At 30.0% G+C, this 16,425-nt stretch overlaps 1 protein-coding gene across 1 annotated transcript; it reads right to left on the reverse strand.

The window, feature by feature from the left end:
• Positions 1–300: 300 nt before the first annotated feature.
• On the reverse strand, positions 301–2,983 carry LOC106771545 (L-aminoadipate-semialdehyde dehydrogenase-phosphopantetheinyl transferase). Its single transcript, XM_014657541.2, has 5 exons — positions 2,853–2,983; positions 2,279–2,411; positions 1,771–2,009; positions 1,028–1,199; positions 301–548 (listed from the first exon to the last, which is right to left on the reverse strand). The coding sequence occupies exons 1-5, from the start codon at positions 2,966–2,968 to the stop codon at positions 381–383; spliced, it is 828 nt and encodes a 275-aa protein (XP_014513027.1). The 5' UTR covers positions 2,969–2,983; the 3' UTR covers positions 301–380.
• Positions 2,984–16,425: the final 13,442 nt, after the last annotated feature.

Consider the following 16,425-nt stretch of genomic DNA (forward strand, 5'->3'; position numbering starts at 1 on the left):
ATCAACAAAATGATATAACTATTACTTTAGTGTTTTCGTTTCCAATTTTTAGTGGAACTCATTCTCAAATTTCCAAGGAACGAGTTCATCAAGTTAAAAAAGATTAGAAATGAAAGTAGAAATAATATGGTCAAGCCATTTCGTAGATGACAAAAATTAAACAGAATACTTAGATAAAACTAAAAATTTTAAGAACTCAATAAAATAATTTTTTCAATAAATAATTAATTAAAAATATCCAAATTTATAAATACTTAAAATTTATGATTTTAAGCCATTTTGTATCGCTATTAGGCCATAAAATGCAAAAGATTTTTCAAATAATATTTTCATGAACGTATACAAATCTTTTTACATAGATTTACATTAACATCTATCCTCTAAGCTTTCTGTAAAGTTGAAATAAGTTGTTCTATTCCTAGTTGAACAAAGTCTACATTTGGAAGATGAAGACCTTCAGTATATTCATCTTCAGTAAAGTCTACTTTCTTCAGTGTTCTTTTGTAACTCGTAGCAGCTGATATTGGGTGAACTCTCGCAATTGAAACCTGTAAAACAAGAAAACTAAGTTAAAAAGTAGATGCATCAATTCATAATGGTTACAGAAAGACCTTTTTGTGCTATATTTTGTACTAAATTCTGTATTATTCAGCACTTAAACAATTCAATTTCACCATAATGGGTATCTTCAGAGTAGAAATCTTAAATATCACTCTAGAACTAAATGATCCATCCTTTACACATACCATGTTAGGTCCTCTTAAAATTTAAGAAAACACCAGATTTTAACAATATGAATGCAAAAGGAATGAGCTGATTTTGCAGAACTTTTCTTTTGAAAGTATGTATTGAAGAAAAGGGCATAACAATACATTTATCATTTCGTCAATATCCTTGAACACCTTCATTTCTTTAGCATCATATAGTTAAAATTTGGTATTCTCAAGTCTTTTTGTGCAGTAAAGGTTCAACCGAGGATTTCTAGACATTATAGTCAAAGTGTGTTTGAAGTTGCTGAGGAACTTACACAATGTCTATCCCCAAGTTCAAGCAGCCAAAATCTCCACTGTGTCATAACCTTCCCATTCACTTTAGCTGATATATCAGTCCATCTTGTGTGAGAAAACTCCACTTTATTCAACCCTTCAGTCAGTCCACTTCCTATAGCTTTAACATATGCTTCTTTTAGGCTCCAATACCTGCAAAGTGAATACACATTTGACTTTCAACTTGGCCTGTCTTCAGTTCAAAGAACATGTTACATTACAAAGAATTCTACTAGTTTGACACACAAAAGTACATTATCAGATCTGATACTATCACATTGATATATAAATGAAACAATTTCAGAGACCATATTATGCTCTGCGTTATACAGAAACACAATCTTCAGATCCTTTCTTTGCCAAATTGTGCTATAATCATAATAATAAATTGTACAGGAGCATAAAGTCACAGGTTAAAGTTGTTGGACATTTTGCATTGAAGGCTAGCTGATGTCGTTTTTTGAGATGCCTTCACTTAAAGAGTGTAGTGACAGTCTTAAAAGTTTCTAGCAAGCAATTTGTTATTCATACATTTGATGGTTTTGTCCTAAAAATGACATTTCAGTCAAAGAGGAAGGTGTTTATAATAAACTTTTAAGTGATTTATAACTCTTAGACGTACCAGAACAATAATAAATTGAAATTACTAGAAACTTTTCCAATTGAACTACTCCTAGACAGTTGACAAAAATGGACAGGTAAAGTATAATGTAACATATCATGCCTGTAAAATTCAATTAATACATCATCAGAAGTGCCAGCCGTGACTATGTTATCCCATTCCAAACATGAAAAGTATGATGAGAAGAGTTGAATGAATTCTGTAATTGTTTCTCCCCGTGGAACATCATAGGAGACAATGTCTACCCCCACAAGACATACAGGTTCAGATGCTATGGCCACATAGTCACCATGATGTGATACATTGAAATTAAAATTTGGGAATCTAAGACCATCACAATCCTGAAAGGAAAGAAGATATAAACAAATAAATAAGCTATCACAATAATAAGATAACACGAATAACTAACATTGCTTGAAACTAAACCACTCTATGCATAACTAACATTGCTTGCAACTAAACCACTCTATGCATAACAAGATCCTACAATTTTGGGATTTTATTATATTGCTACAACAAACCCTTAAAGTGATTTGTATCATTCATTTACTTTGGCTAGGTCCATAACATATCACTAGTCATCTTTGATTGTTCTAGGAAATGCTCATACCAAATAGGGTTTGCCTTCCAAAGTTCGTTTTATGACAATGTCAGGAAATGGGATTTGTAACACATCATGAACAAGAACGTACTGAAGCATGCGGCTGACAAGTGCACGTTTCCTGTCTTCCAATTTAACAAACCTACCAATACACAACAACTAGATCACTCAATGGATTCATTAAAACCCTTTTGACAAGTTTCTGAACTAAACAAAAAGCTACCTAAAAAGTCAAAATCATTTGGTTTCACATCAAGTGAGTGCCAAAATTTCATCCTTGTATACAGTAAAAAAAAAAAACGATCTTTTTCATTCAATTTTGGGGACCCTTCTGGATAGACTTGAAAATAAGATTGAAAGGGAAACAAAGAAGGAAACACAAATTTTAAATTTTTCAATTTTCATCTCTAAATCTCAATTCCCAAACTTATTCTTTATAGCAGAAACTAGCTAGAGCTGATACAAAAGCATTGCACATATAACAAAAAGTGTTTATGACCATTTAATTAAGTAAATGTTGAAATTTAAAACAGAGTGGTGGAAATTACAGTGATTTAGACAGAATCAGAGACAGAGAGAGAACCTGCTAACAGAGGAGTGTTCGTGGGACGGAAGGAGGGAGAGAGCGAAGGAGAAGTCAGAGGGCTGTGGATCCCACCTTGATAATTTCACAACCCATCTCTTCACCGCTTCTTCCATTCTTAACCAACACACAACAACACAACATACTATGAGTTGCTAATCGTAGTTAAATATGTTTTTATAAGTTGGGCGATTTTGGTTTCAGTCCCTTTTTTAAATTATAGTACAATTTAGTCTTTCAATTTTAGAAAATTCTGATTTTAGTCTTTTTTACTAAATTTTTTTAATTTTATTTATTGTTTTAAACGCATTTCTAAGTTAACATTGAAGCAAAAATATGTCATAGAAGGTAAACAATCCAAATGCTTTAATGTAATGTGCTTGAAACAATAAATAAAATTTAAAAAATTTGATAAAAAAGACTAAAACCAGAATTTTTTAAAGTTGAAAGACTAAATTGTACTATAATTTGAAAAAGAGACTAAAACCAAAATCGCCCTAAAATATAAGAACTAAAAACATATTTAACTCCTTTTATTAAATCCTTTTATGTTATTCACGTCAGTATTCAATGGTGTAAATAATTTACACTGTGTATTATCATTTTATTTTACCCTTTACTAAACTATAATGATCTTGCAATTGGAACTACTTAGTTCATGTGAATTAAAATAGCTAAATAATTACCCAAGTATATAACCCTTATTTTGAAAATGCGATCCTATTAATAATTGGATTCGTATAAAGAAGTATTTAGGATTTGAATTTGATAGCAATTAATTTTTTGAAATTATACGTTCTACTTAATCACGAGACAACATAAATTCAAGCTCATGTTTTTGTGTAGTTAATTAAGTTATAAAAGTTAGTTAAATTTGTTAACTTTTTATTCATCAAATGTTAATGTGAAAAATTTGATGGGTGCAAGTATATTAAAGTTTATTTATATAAATTAGAATCAATTGTCTCTTGTGACAAATTAGAAGAATAATAGTAAGTTAATATACTTTTAAATTTATTTTATACCTATTACAAGAGAAAAATAATTATAAAAAAGTGAATTTTTGTATTATTTTAAAAATGAAAAAGTAAAAGTAAAAAAAAATAATATTAAATGAATGTAAAAAATTTATATATATCAAAATAAGAAGAAAGAAGGTAAAATGAGTTTAATGACTATTTATAATGTTCTCACTCACTAATCAAGATAAGTAATTACTCAATCACATACTAATTACAATTTAACCATCTTTCTTTTCTTTTGCTATAACAGACCTGGAAAGGTCTTCCCTTTTCCTATTTTCCTTATCAACATTTCTCATAAGATCATTCCAAAATTCTCATAATGCAAATCAGATATCCAACAATACAAAGCTCCATCTGTGCTATGAGTAAGATTAGCATTTAAACATTATAGCCCTGATGCCTTATCATAATTTAGAGTATCTGTTCTATATCTAACTAAATGATGCTAATTGATAATGAAATAGAAAGAAAAGAGAAAGTAACCTATTCATTTCTAGACACAAACCTAAATGACCATCAGATAGTAGGATTCAACCTCATTAACATAATATGCAGCTTTAAAGGAAACACAAATCAAACAAGTTATGAACATTGTCACGATCTCCAAAGTTCTAACATCACAGCTAATATTTTCGCAAGGTCTTCTGCTCTAACAAAATATTGGGACAAGAGATGTTAATGGGATTTTAAGTGTGAGCTTAAGCTTCATATTGGATAAAAATGAAAAAGTAGAGCACTATATAAAGGTGAAAAACCTATTAACACATTGTCTTAAGGTTTTGGGTAGAGAGTGGTGTCAATCTCTTATATGGTTGCTCAAATGTTATTGGTGTTTGTGTAACTCACAGGTAACCTCCTCTTTGATAGACCCAACAGTTAATTATACACCCATACATATCTTATTTCCTTTCTCTATGAAAGCATAGCAAAGACCATGTGAGCCTGGTGTTGAGGAGAGCGGTCCCCGACTCCCACGCGAATCTCACCGAGCTAGTGGGTTGTAGTATCGACTCCCATGTGAACCTTATCAAGCTAGCGGACTAGGGGCCTTCTTCACATGAGTCAGGCCAAGGTGGAAGAGATGACATCTACTAAAGTCTTTGGAACTCATGTAGGCCAGCTTGTATCACATTGCTTACACTATTCGTTATGTTTTTTTATAAGCATTTGCACTTGCAAGTTGAGAGTTGTCACCTAGTTTACTTCTATCTTGTGGGAGATTTGGGCGAACTTTGGGTGGTGGTGACCATAGGAAGGATTGAGAAACATTTTAACATGGCTCCACAATGAACGCCAAATGATTTTATCGAGATCTAAATGTGGATCTACAAAGAGATGACAAGATTCTAATGGTGACTTGAATGCTCTTGATGGCCATAATGAAATTCCTTACTGCTTAGACGAAGGAGATCTACTTGAAAAAGACTCTCTGACACTCAAGCCAATAAGAGATATTGGATCTTTTATGAATAGTAGTGAGTACGAGTGATTATTAAGTGAGTATTCCATGTGGAATACTAATTATATTTATATGATCAACACAAATCGTGAACCTATCTCATCATTAGAATAATACTTACCTCAAGTATGTAATAAGAGAGTAATTAATAATATCTCATCATAAATAATAACTATAATACAAAACTACCAATATTAGTTATGATATGTGAATATTGTCCAATAGACATAGGCTTGGACTATTCTAGGATGAAGCTATGTAATGGACCTTGTCAGACCATGTTGTTTAGTATGTTTATTGTGTCAGATAGTATGTGATGCACTCTCTCTTGTTGGATGAAGATGAGCACCCTTTTTTTGGTTTTGCTCTTGAGAGAGAAAGATATTACGAGATGAAGTTGTATTGTATGCCATATTTAATTTAGGTTTAATTGCTTCTTTTGTTCCCAGTTTGGTTGAAGTGTGTCAAATTCGTCCCCTTTTTAGAAAAATGTCAATTTCGTCCCCATATAGAAAAAATTTGTGTCAATCAAGTCATATCCGTTAAAAATCATTGCTTTCAAAACTCACTTTATCCACTGCAATATCAGGGATTGGACCCATGAAGTGGTTATTATTCAAAACTCACTTTAAGTTTTTAACACCATTAGTTTGTATTTAATCGAGATGACTTGATTGACACAAATTTTTTCTATATGGGGACGAAATTGATATTTTTCTAAAAGGGGGACGAATTTGACACACTTCAACCAAACTGGGGACAAAAAAAGCAATTAAACCTTTAATTTAAGAAAAAGGAAGAGAATGATTATTGAGGTATGACAACCATGTTCAACCACCAGTTTTGTAATTAAGTGGAAATGAAAATAAGGTGAAGATTAAGTTGAGAGGTAAGAAAAGATATAATAACAAAAGAAAATACTGGTGTCCCAAACTATATTTGATAATTGGTAGGTTCTGATATGCTACCCACTATACAGGGTTACATACAAAATATTTTATATTTTAATTTTATAATAAAATTATACTTGTTGAGTAATCTAATTATCTTACCAAGTATCATAGTAAACCACATTTTATATTCATGTACACTAAATAAACTCAAACAAAAACTTCAACTATCAATCACCACTTTTAGGATTAGCTTCACCATCACTTGCAAACTCATTTGTTTGTATCATTATAGTGATAATTGCACGAGAGAAACACAAATAAATACACCACCAAGAGAAATGGTAAGTTAATTATAATTTCAAACATACTTATATTATAACATCTTTAATATTGGAATCCTTAATACTTACAACCAACACAAGCAATTTATCTATAAAGCAACTAGGTATTAGACATGATATAAGATTTTAGACTCAATATATGAATTTATGCATTAACATGAATACTAGAAGCCTTGTAATGTCATGAAATAGTGAAACAAAATACCAAGACCAACCATACCAAACTGCACGGTCTCAAGCCAAGTATGACCAGGGTCAGTTAATTTATGGCTTCACCAAAAAAGGGATCCTACTCTAGATTTCGCCATAAGAACCTCCTTCAATTCTCACTACTTAGACTACAAAACTCTATATGAGTTTGTAAGTCTAGTAGAGTTTAGGATGACTTGTAACCAACACGTAACCCTTAGAAGCAGAAACCCCATACAACATATAATTCAATCATTCCAGTGGTTCATTTTCATTCTCATAAACACATCATTTTTTTCATAGAACACTATTTCTTAGCAAGTTCCTCACCATCCATATTTAAATTCACCAATAAAAACGGGCAAACTCGCTCATCGAGACAAATTATCTGCTCAACGAGTTCCTCTGGAACGACACCCACTCAACGACTAATGGTCTCGCTTAACGAGTTAAGCACTAAAACAAAATGTAGATTTATTCGACTAACGACATTCAACTCACCTAACGAAGCTTCACTAGCTAAACTCTAGTTTGACTTTTGCTCAACGAGAGTATGCTCACCCAACAAGTAGGCCTCTCTGGACTCTTGACCAAACTCAAATTTGACACTCGTCCAATGAAAAGAACAAAGGAAAGTAAATATGCATTTCAGTCAATACCAAACAACCAAAGAACTTTACTGATGCTTCATTCACATCATTAACACACCAATTGCATTTAATAAACTCATTAGATAACAATTATGCAGATTAAATCCAAATTTTCCACAATAAAACCTCTTCATACATTCTATTAAAAATTCTAATTCACTCAATTCACACACTAGACATAAAACAATTTCAGTGAATTCTATCATTTTACAAAAATCACAATACACAAATCAGTCATTCAAAATAAAAAATATAAGAATTAAAATCAACTTCCATTACCTTAAGTCAAAACATTCATTCTTACATTAATGCTCCTTAGAACTCTATATAACATGAGATCCACTAATTAATAAAGACTCAAATTAAATATCTATACGTATCATCCAAATCATAAAACAACAAAGATTAATTAAGAGATATTTGAATCACATGCATAATCCCATAGCCAGCATACAACCTAAAAATCTAAAATATTTCAAAAGAGAAAAAAGAAAACTTATTTTATTTAACTATTTGATAAGATGAATTATTAGATCTCCTCACCACAAAAGATTTTACTATCCTTAATTTTCAAAAATACGAGGAAAAAAAACTAAAGACAATAGAGAAAAAGTTTAAATTTTTTTTTAGAAAAATTATGCTTTTATAAAAATGAACTAAATCAATTTATAGTTTAAATCTTTTATTATTAAAATATTATATTATTCATTTTTTAAACACTACTCATATTTTTAGAATTTTTTTATATGTTCTCACAAATTAAAAAGTATAAAAGATGTGTTTGTCTATTTTAATTTATTGTTTGAATAATTATTTATAAATGTTTTATTACAATTAACAATGATTATTAGTAAAATTTAAAAATTTTAAAAATATTTTTAAACGATTAGATAACTAAAATAGAAAAAAAAATTAACTGTGTAAATGGATGTTACTTTTGTCTGTAAATCCAAATTTGTTTATTTGTGTGTAACTAATATTTAATTCTCCTAGCTAATTACTTTGTACAGTTAATAATTTTGTCCTCCCAATGCAGCAATGCCAATGCCAGCTCATGTAATAAAAACATTGCAGAAAAAAGCATTGTGTTTTGGATTGTCAGTGAAAACCCTGAGAAGAAGAAAGACATTCTGTTGTGTTCTTCCCTAATATGAATTTGTAAATTATTTTATTCTATTTATTAAATTAGTTTATTCCCTAATAAGAAAAACCCATTTGAGAAGAAGAATATTCTTTTTATTCTATTTTTAACAAATTTCAGCCTTTTATACTTTGGAATTTTTTTGAATTTTTTTTTTTAAATTTCAGCATTTACACAGTTAATTTTTTTTTTCTATTTTAGTTATCTAATCGTTTAAAAATGTTTAGAATTTAAAAATATTTTTAAAATTTTTAAAATTTACTAATAATCATTGTTAATTGTAATAAAACATTTATAAATAAACAATAAATTAAAATAAACAAACACATCTTTTATACTTTAATTTTTGAGAACATAAAAAATATTCTAAAATATGAGTAGTTTTTAAAAAATGAACAATATAATATTTTAATAATAAAAGATTTAAACTATAAATAGATTTAGATCTTTTTTTTTTTATAAAAGTATATATTTTTTTAAAAAAAAAAATTGTAACATCCAAAAAAATATAGCATAATACTATATAAAAAAGTCATCACAATAAGGATATAGTAGAACAATTATTAACTATCATATATAGTAAAGTCTTACCGTTATCCCAAAATAATTATAAAATTTAAAATTTATATACAAACATCCTACACTAAAACTATTTACAAAATACAGCTCTAAAGATAACTACTCCACAACATCACATTCATCAAGAGCCTGCTCCAGGGACACTTCATCTCCCTCTGCTCAGACCCACAGGATGATCATAGCAAAGAGAGAAAACAAGGAACATGCAACACAAACACAAGATAGAAGGGTAAGCTAGAAGAAAACAAATAATGATATTTGAATACATTTAAAACTTTCAAGTAAAATAAACATAGGCATATCCAACCAAACTAACTTTGTATTTAACCAACCCATGACTTGACCATTCGGATTAATATGAATATGTAGTTATGGCAATTTGTGCACTTGTTGTGGTGAAACAATTGGCCCATCCCAAGCTACCACACAAGGTTAGTCTGTTATCACTCACCTTAGGTCAAGGAAAAGCCCTTAAGCTAGGATCTCTTTTTTTCGCACAATGACCCAGCTCGCTGTACGAATCCATTGACAATACCCCAGCCTTCAAACCACTCGCTCAGCGACCCAACTCACTGAGCAAATAAAGCTACCAGTGGTACCAGACCCGAACCTCCTGCTCAACGACCCAACTCGCTGTGTAAAAGTCCAGACAATGGTCTAGACCCCCCAAACACTTGCTGAGTGCACCCATTCGTTGGTTGAATAAAACAGACAATGCTCCTAGAACTCAACCCCTCACTTAGCGCACCTTCTCGTTGTGCGAATCATCAAATAGTGTGTCAACCTCCACAACCACTCATTTAGCGACTCCACTTGCTCAGCGAGTTTGCATAATCCGCAAAACAAATCTGCAGAATTTTCCTAACCTACATTAAATTTACCAATTCCAACTATTTTCTCCAACTTCTCATCCTCCTAGATCATGTTTTATATTCAATTGAACTTAACCAAGTGTGTTTAGACCTCCCTAACTTCATTCTAAAGTGATTATTAATTAATTTCCCATTCAAAACGCACAATTCCTAGGGACCCAAATCACATTATACTACTTTTGGCACAATTTTAAACAACTTAAGGGCTTTAGCAAGTCCCAAATGACTTACCTAAACTATTACAACTGACCATTTGAGTGCCCAAACCCCAAATCAAAATTCCACTACCTTACTTCCTCAAAACTCACCCAAAATCAAATATAGACAATGCTCTAGCAAGTCCCAAATGACTTACCTAAACTATTACAACTGACCATTTGAGTACCCAAACCCCAAATCAAAATTTCACTACCTTACTTCCTCAAAACTCACCCAAAATCAAATATAGACAATGCCTACTCATCATTAAACCTTCTTATCACAGATTTCCAACATATAATACATTCCATCATAGTCCAACCAACATTCAATTCATTTCATAAACAATGTTCATTAATCCATACTCAAAGACACTCAATTTAAACATGAAACGTCTACTCTAAAACCTAAATTCCATTCAAATAACACACTACTCATAAATTCATCACACATACAAACTTAATTGCAAATTAAAGTAAACTTAGCTTCCCTTACCTTAACTCAACAGTTCAAGATCCTCTAAACGTTCCGCCAATTACTTGTAATATAAGGAATTTCTAGAAAACCTACAATTCATCGATTGATGATAGAAGAGCAACTTTAGAATCACAAACAAACTAAGAATCTAGAAAGAAGAACACTTGATTCATGCAAAACACATTTGTTTTACATAATCAAAACTCTAAAAGGCTAAGAAAAAGGGGTTTACCCTCACTTGCTTGATTCAACAAATTGATTGGTCAGTTTGGTAGCCCTCGACGTCAGGATCGCCTAGACACTTCTTTATCGTCAAACAGATGATCCAAGAGTGAGAAATAGTAGAGAGAAGTGAGAGAAAACAAAGAGGATAATGTTTTAGAGAGATAAAAGTATTTTAGATAATGAATCGAGCTTCAGAAAATTCTATTTATATTATAAGATTATTTTTAAATAAAATACTCGGTCTCATTTATTCTAATATACCTATCTACTCTAATACTCTATTTTCTAGGTTCTTACAAAATTTAACTTTTTCTCTATTGTCTTGAGATTTTTACCTCAATCTTCTTTCTTTTAAAAATTAAGAACGGTAGAATCTTTTGTTGTGAAGCGCTCTAAGGATTCATCTTATCAAATAGTTAAGTAAAATAAGTTATCCTTTTACTCTTTTGAAATATTTTAGATTTTTAGGTTCCATATGGACTATATGCATGTGATTCAAATATCTCTTAGTGAATTTTTGTTATTTTATGATTTGGATGATATGCATAGATCTAGGGGTGGGCAAATCGAACTGAACTGTACTGCACTGCTAAAAACTGAACTGAACTGTAAAACAGTTTAGTGACAAACTGAACTGTTTTTTGTTTTATCAAACTGAACTGTACTGTACTAAATTGTACTAAACTACAGTATAAACTGAACTGAACTATTAACTGAATTGTAAACTACACTAATTGAACTATTAACTAAACTGTAAACTGCACTAACTGAACTGAACTATTAACTGAATTGTAAACTGCACTAACTGAACTATTAACTGAATTGTAAACTGCACTAATTTTAACTGAACTACTATTTTTAAACTGAATTATACTAATTTTAACACTACACTAGTTCTAAAATCTAATTTTAACACTATCTATTAACAAAGTATTATAATCTGAAATAAAATCATTTTGATTGCAAGTTTTGTAAAACAATTTCTTATTTTTTATTTGGAATAAAATTTTTTTTTTTTATTTGGAATAAAAATTGTTATAGTGATTTAATATTGGAAAATGTTTCGAGTCAACACAAACGTTACTTTTAATATAATTAAAATCCCAAATCGTATTTCACGCTATTTTCCTATTGTAATATAATTAATTATGGGAAAAGAAATCGATCTCATAATTGGAACACAAAATTGATATTCTGATAAAAAGGATCAATAGTTACAAGATAGTTATACATATTCAACAAACTCAATAGTTACAAAGGATCAAATGAAGGTAACTTCAAACAATATCAAGAGATGCACCTAAACCAACACAACTCAGTAGCAAATCAATTCAATATCCACTATTTCACTCTTCACAAGCTCAACAGATATATGAACAAGTCCAAACTTTGATCCCTTCATAGAGGGCTCGTGATCGGCAAGAACGAAGACAAGCATGATCGTATTTTGATCGAACAAACTCTCGTAATCGTTGCAACTTCAATCTTCTGCGCCACTATTGCCAGGACCATGCAAGTGGATAAGCAAGAACAGAAAGAACACTATATATTGCTCCCTCCCACCATTGATAAGCAGCTATAGCATTAATCGCATCCACAAATGTATTGAATTCACTCTCATAACTGCCATGTCAAGTGTTGGAAGATCTCAATCTCAATATCATAAACAAAAAACAGTTTACAAATAAAGAAGCTGAAATCCTCAAATTTAACCATGGGATGTATAGTGATCAAACAGAAAATGTTTGCTTACACAACATCCATTATTTGCTCTGACGCCGTATGTGGCAGATGCCAGGGTTCAGTGAAAGTATTAGGCCCCATAAAGTACATTCTGTTAACATGACTCTAGGACTCCTCAACTCTATTTGTCTCCAACACTTATGCAAAAAATTGTTGTCATCATGCCAATAATAAAAAATCTTGAAAATAAAATCAAAATAGATATTGTTAAGGGGCACGTAATCTTAAATTCACAAATGTCAGAATATGGAAACTAAAAAGGAACCACATGGTTTGAGAAAAACCTCATTTAGTGACTCATTTTGAGATTGGAGAGTGGTTCTGCACTCAGGAAAGGTAGATAAATGCATATTGTTCCCGAGACTGCAAAACCCTTTGTCCACTTGATTAGTATGCCAGAATCAATAGATGTCTGCTTCACAGGAAATGAAAACGTGAATCCAATCTCTCTCTTTCTTCCTGGTGAGATATGAAACCTACCATCCTCCTTTGACACAAATTTTGCAAGCCCTGAAGCAATGAAATCAGAAACTCAGCATCTGTTTGATGAGAAAAAAAAATAATCTGACAGATTAAAAGCCATTCCTATCATCATCATGACTTTTATAATAACTATATATCTACCATGATCTCTAGTTTCTGGTTTTCTTAGAAATTGTTTCCGACATAAGTGTTCATAAAATCAAATAGCAGAAATGTTGTAAGTAAGTGATCAAGGGCAAGTTTACATACAACAAAAATATCATAGAATAGACAAATTATAGATTTGAAAGCACTACTTAAACATGGCGACATTTTGAGAAAAGCAAAATGATCATCATATATTATGCAAATAAATGACTCAGTTAGTTACTTCTGATGTAGCAGACATGAGGTCCTGTGGTATAGAAACTTGATCAAACTCAGTGTCAATGACATGCTCATCTTTCCCACCCAACTGCACCCTCATCACACGGAAGTTTGTTCCACCAAGATCCAAGGCATAAAACAACCCTTTCTCATTCCTTACATATCAAAATCCAACACAACACACATCAAATCATTAATAACAACACTAGAGATCCCAATATAAGTTTAGCTCAATCCTAAATGATTAACATGCCATATAGATATTGTCTAGAACCTTGACGAATAACATAACATACCCAGTGGGAAGATTTTCAACATAGGTGGGTATCATAAGAAGAGAAGGGTGACGCAGAGGCTCTGGGAGTAATCACCTGTGAGACGGGAGAACGAAAACTCGAACCCTAATCTGATGTGGGAGAAAGACGAAAAAGGAAGTGATGCACGAGAATAAGGGCTTAATCACGAGGTTAGATTCCTAAATAGATAGAACGATTCACAGTTCAGGTTAGTCTCCTATATAGATAATATTGTTCACAGTTCACATAGTACAATTCACGGTTCACAGTTCAGGTTAGTCTCCTAAATAGATAATACTGTTCACAGTTCACACAGTACAGTTCACAGTTCAGTTTCTTCGGTTCACAAAAATAACTGAACTGTACTGTACTATAGTTAACTGAACCAAAAATTTCTTCAGTTCAGTTTTTAGAAACTGAACTATAAAACAGTATATTTAAGTTATAGTACAAACGAATCAGTTTTTTTTAGTATAATATAGTACAGTTAACTATAGTACAATATAGTTCAGTTATTTTTGTGCAGCCCTATATAAATCTTTAATTTGAGTCTTTATTAGTTAGTTAAGTGATCCCATATTATATAGAGCTCTAAGGAGAATATCCATACAAGAACGAATGTTTTGATATCTAAATTTATAATCTATACTATTTAAAAAAAATTAATAGTAACAACTATTAGTATAATTATATCTTTTGATAATGTAAATTAGAGAATTGTCAGTTTGAAGCTTAATTTAGTTTTACATAACTTATTACTTTGAAATATATTGAAATACAAATACTTTATATGTAAGCCTACAATACATATTGTACGTTGAAACCCTGATAAAAAAAATGTAATAAAGTTAATAGAAAAGTATTTGAAACTTGAAACAAAAAGAGAAATATTACAATTTCATAAAAAATATTTCAAAATAGCGGTTAGTTCTAAAAAATTAATTAATAGTTATATTTTAACAAATATTAGTTAATAATTATACTATAAAAGATAAAATAAAAATAAAAATTGTATAAAAAATATATCTTTATGTATGGATATACATATGTCCTTATAAAAGTTTAAATTAATACAGTTAATAGAAAAGTATTTGAAACTTAACAAATGTAGCATATCTATATTTTATTATAACAATTAATGAAATTTAATTCCTCAAAATTATTAAATAATGTACCATATAATTATGCCGACCTACCAAATATATTAATGAACAGAAGAATTATTTCACACATCCGAATTAATTATTTATTCTTTTAGTATAGGATTTGTGCCAACATCAATACTCTGCCAGAATTCTTTCCATTTTCTCTACCAATTATTAGATTTGTTGTCCCCGACACCTACACATGTCTTCCTAAATACTTTACTACATTTCTCTCAATCATTTTCGCATGTTGTCTACTAAATGTCACATGATCAATGCAAGTAATTTCATCAACTAAAATTTATCAAAACCTGTAAAATCAGAAAAATAATCTATTGTTATAATGAAGTTTTTCATAATTTTTATTATTTAAGACTCTTGTCAAAACTTACTTAAAAGATAAATAAAAAGATTAAAAAGTTAAACACCGTATTAAAAATAATATTTATAAATTTATTGTTGTAAAGTTTTATTGAATAAGTAATATCAATATTTAATATATGTTAGATTAAGTCCTATTAATATTTTCTTTCCAATAAATTTTCAAGATCAAAATAAATTATTGTTTATCTTAAGAATTTTTAGCTATTTATACAAGTCTTTCAATAAAAGAACGGGTTAAATATGTTTTTAGTCCCTATACTTTGGAGCGATTTTGGTTTTAGTCCATTTTCAAATTATGGTACAATTTAGTCCTTCAACTTTAAAAAACTCTGATTTTAGTCCTTTTTGCCAAATTTTTTTTAACTTTATTTGTTGTTTCAAGCACGTTTTCTCAGTTTAACATTGAAGCAAAAATATGTCAAATAGTGTAAACAATCCAAATGCTATTCTCAGCTAACATTGAAGCAAAAATATGTTAAATAGTGTAACAATCCAAATGCTATAATGAAACGTGCTTGAAACAACAAATAAAGTTAAAAAAAATTGGTAAAAAGGACTAAAATCAGAGTTTTCTAAAGTTGAAGAACTAAATTGTACAATAGTTTGAAAATGAACTAAAACCAAAATCGCTCCAAAATATAGGGACTAAAAACATATTTAACCCATAAAAGAACGGTTAAAATGGTGTCTAATGGTAGAATAACACACTGCTAAATCTTAAAATAAAAGCCATCTCAAATATAGGATTAGAAAATGATTTCATCGAGTTCACAAAAATAACCATTACACAAAATGTAAAAATCACAAATTTTGTAATTTTAAATTTGTTGTTAAGAAATTACCTTCAACAATTATCTCTAGGAAATGAATCCAAAAAGTATTTAATTTTCAAATGAAACCATATTTTAACACATTCTTACTGTTTTTACTCTTACAAACACGATCAATTTAATTGATTACTTTGATAAAAAAAATTATAAGTAATCCCATTTTTTATCACTACATTATTATAAAAATTAATAAAAAGAAGTTTCATTTTTATAAATGTTGTTTTTATACAATTTTTAATAATTTTAATAATATTTTTTAATTGAATTATTGGTATAA

The sequence above is a fragment of the Vigna radiata genome, chromosome 8, assembly GCF_000741045.1.
Source record: "Vigna radiata var. radiata cultivar VC1973A chromosome 8, Vradiata_ver6, whole genome shotgun sequence".
NCBI lineage: Eukaryota > Viridiplantae > Streptophyta > Magnoliopsida > Fabales > Fabaceae > Vigna > Vigna radiata.

What these genes read in the sequence shown, in the direction of transcription:
- LOC106771545 (XM_014657541.2), bottom strand. Translation starts at nt 2,968, where the DNA reads ATGGAAGAAGCGGTGAAGAGATGGGTTGTGAAATTATCAAGGTGGGAT. An exon ending in GAACACTCCTCTGTTAGCAG is followed by an intron (nt 2,412 to 2,852) that starts GTTCTCTCTCTG and finishes GTGTATTGGTAG; the next exon opens with GTTTGTTAAATTGGAAGACA. An exon ending in GTATTAATTGAATTTTACAG is followed by an intron (nt 1,200 to 1,770) that starts GCATGATATGTT and finishes TTCACTTTGCAG; the next exon opens with GTATTGGAGCCTAAAAGAAG.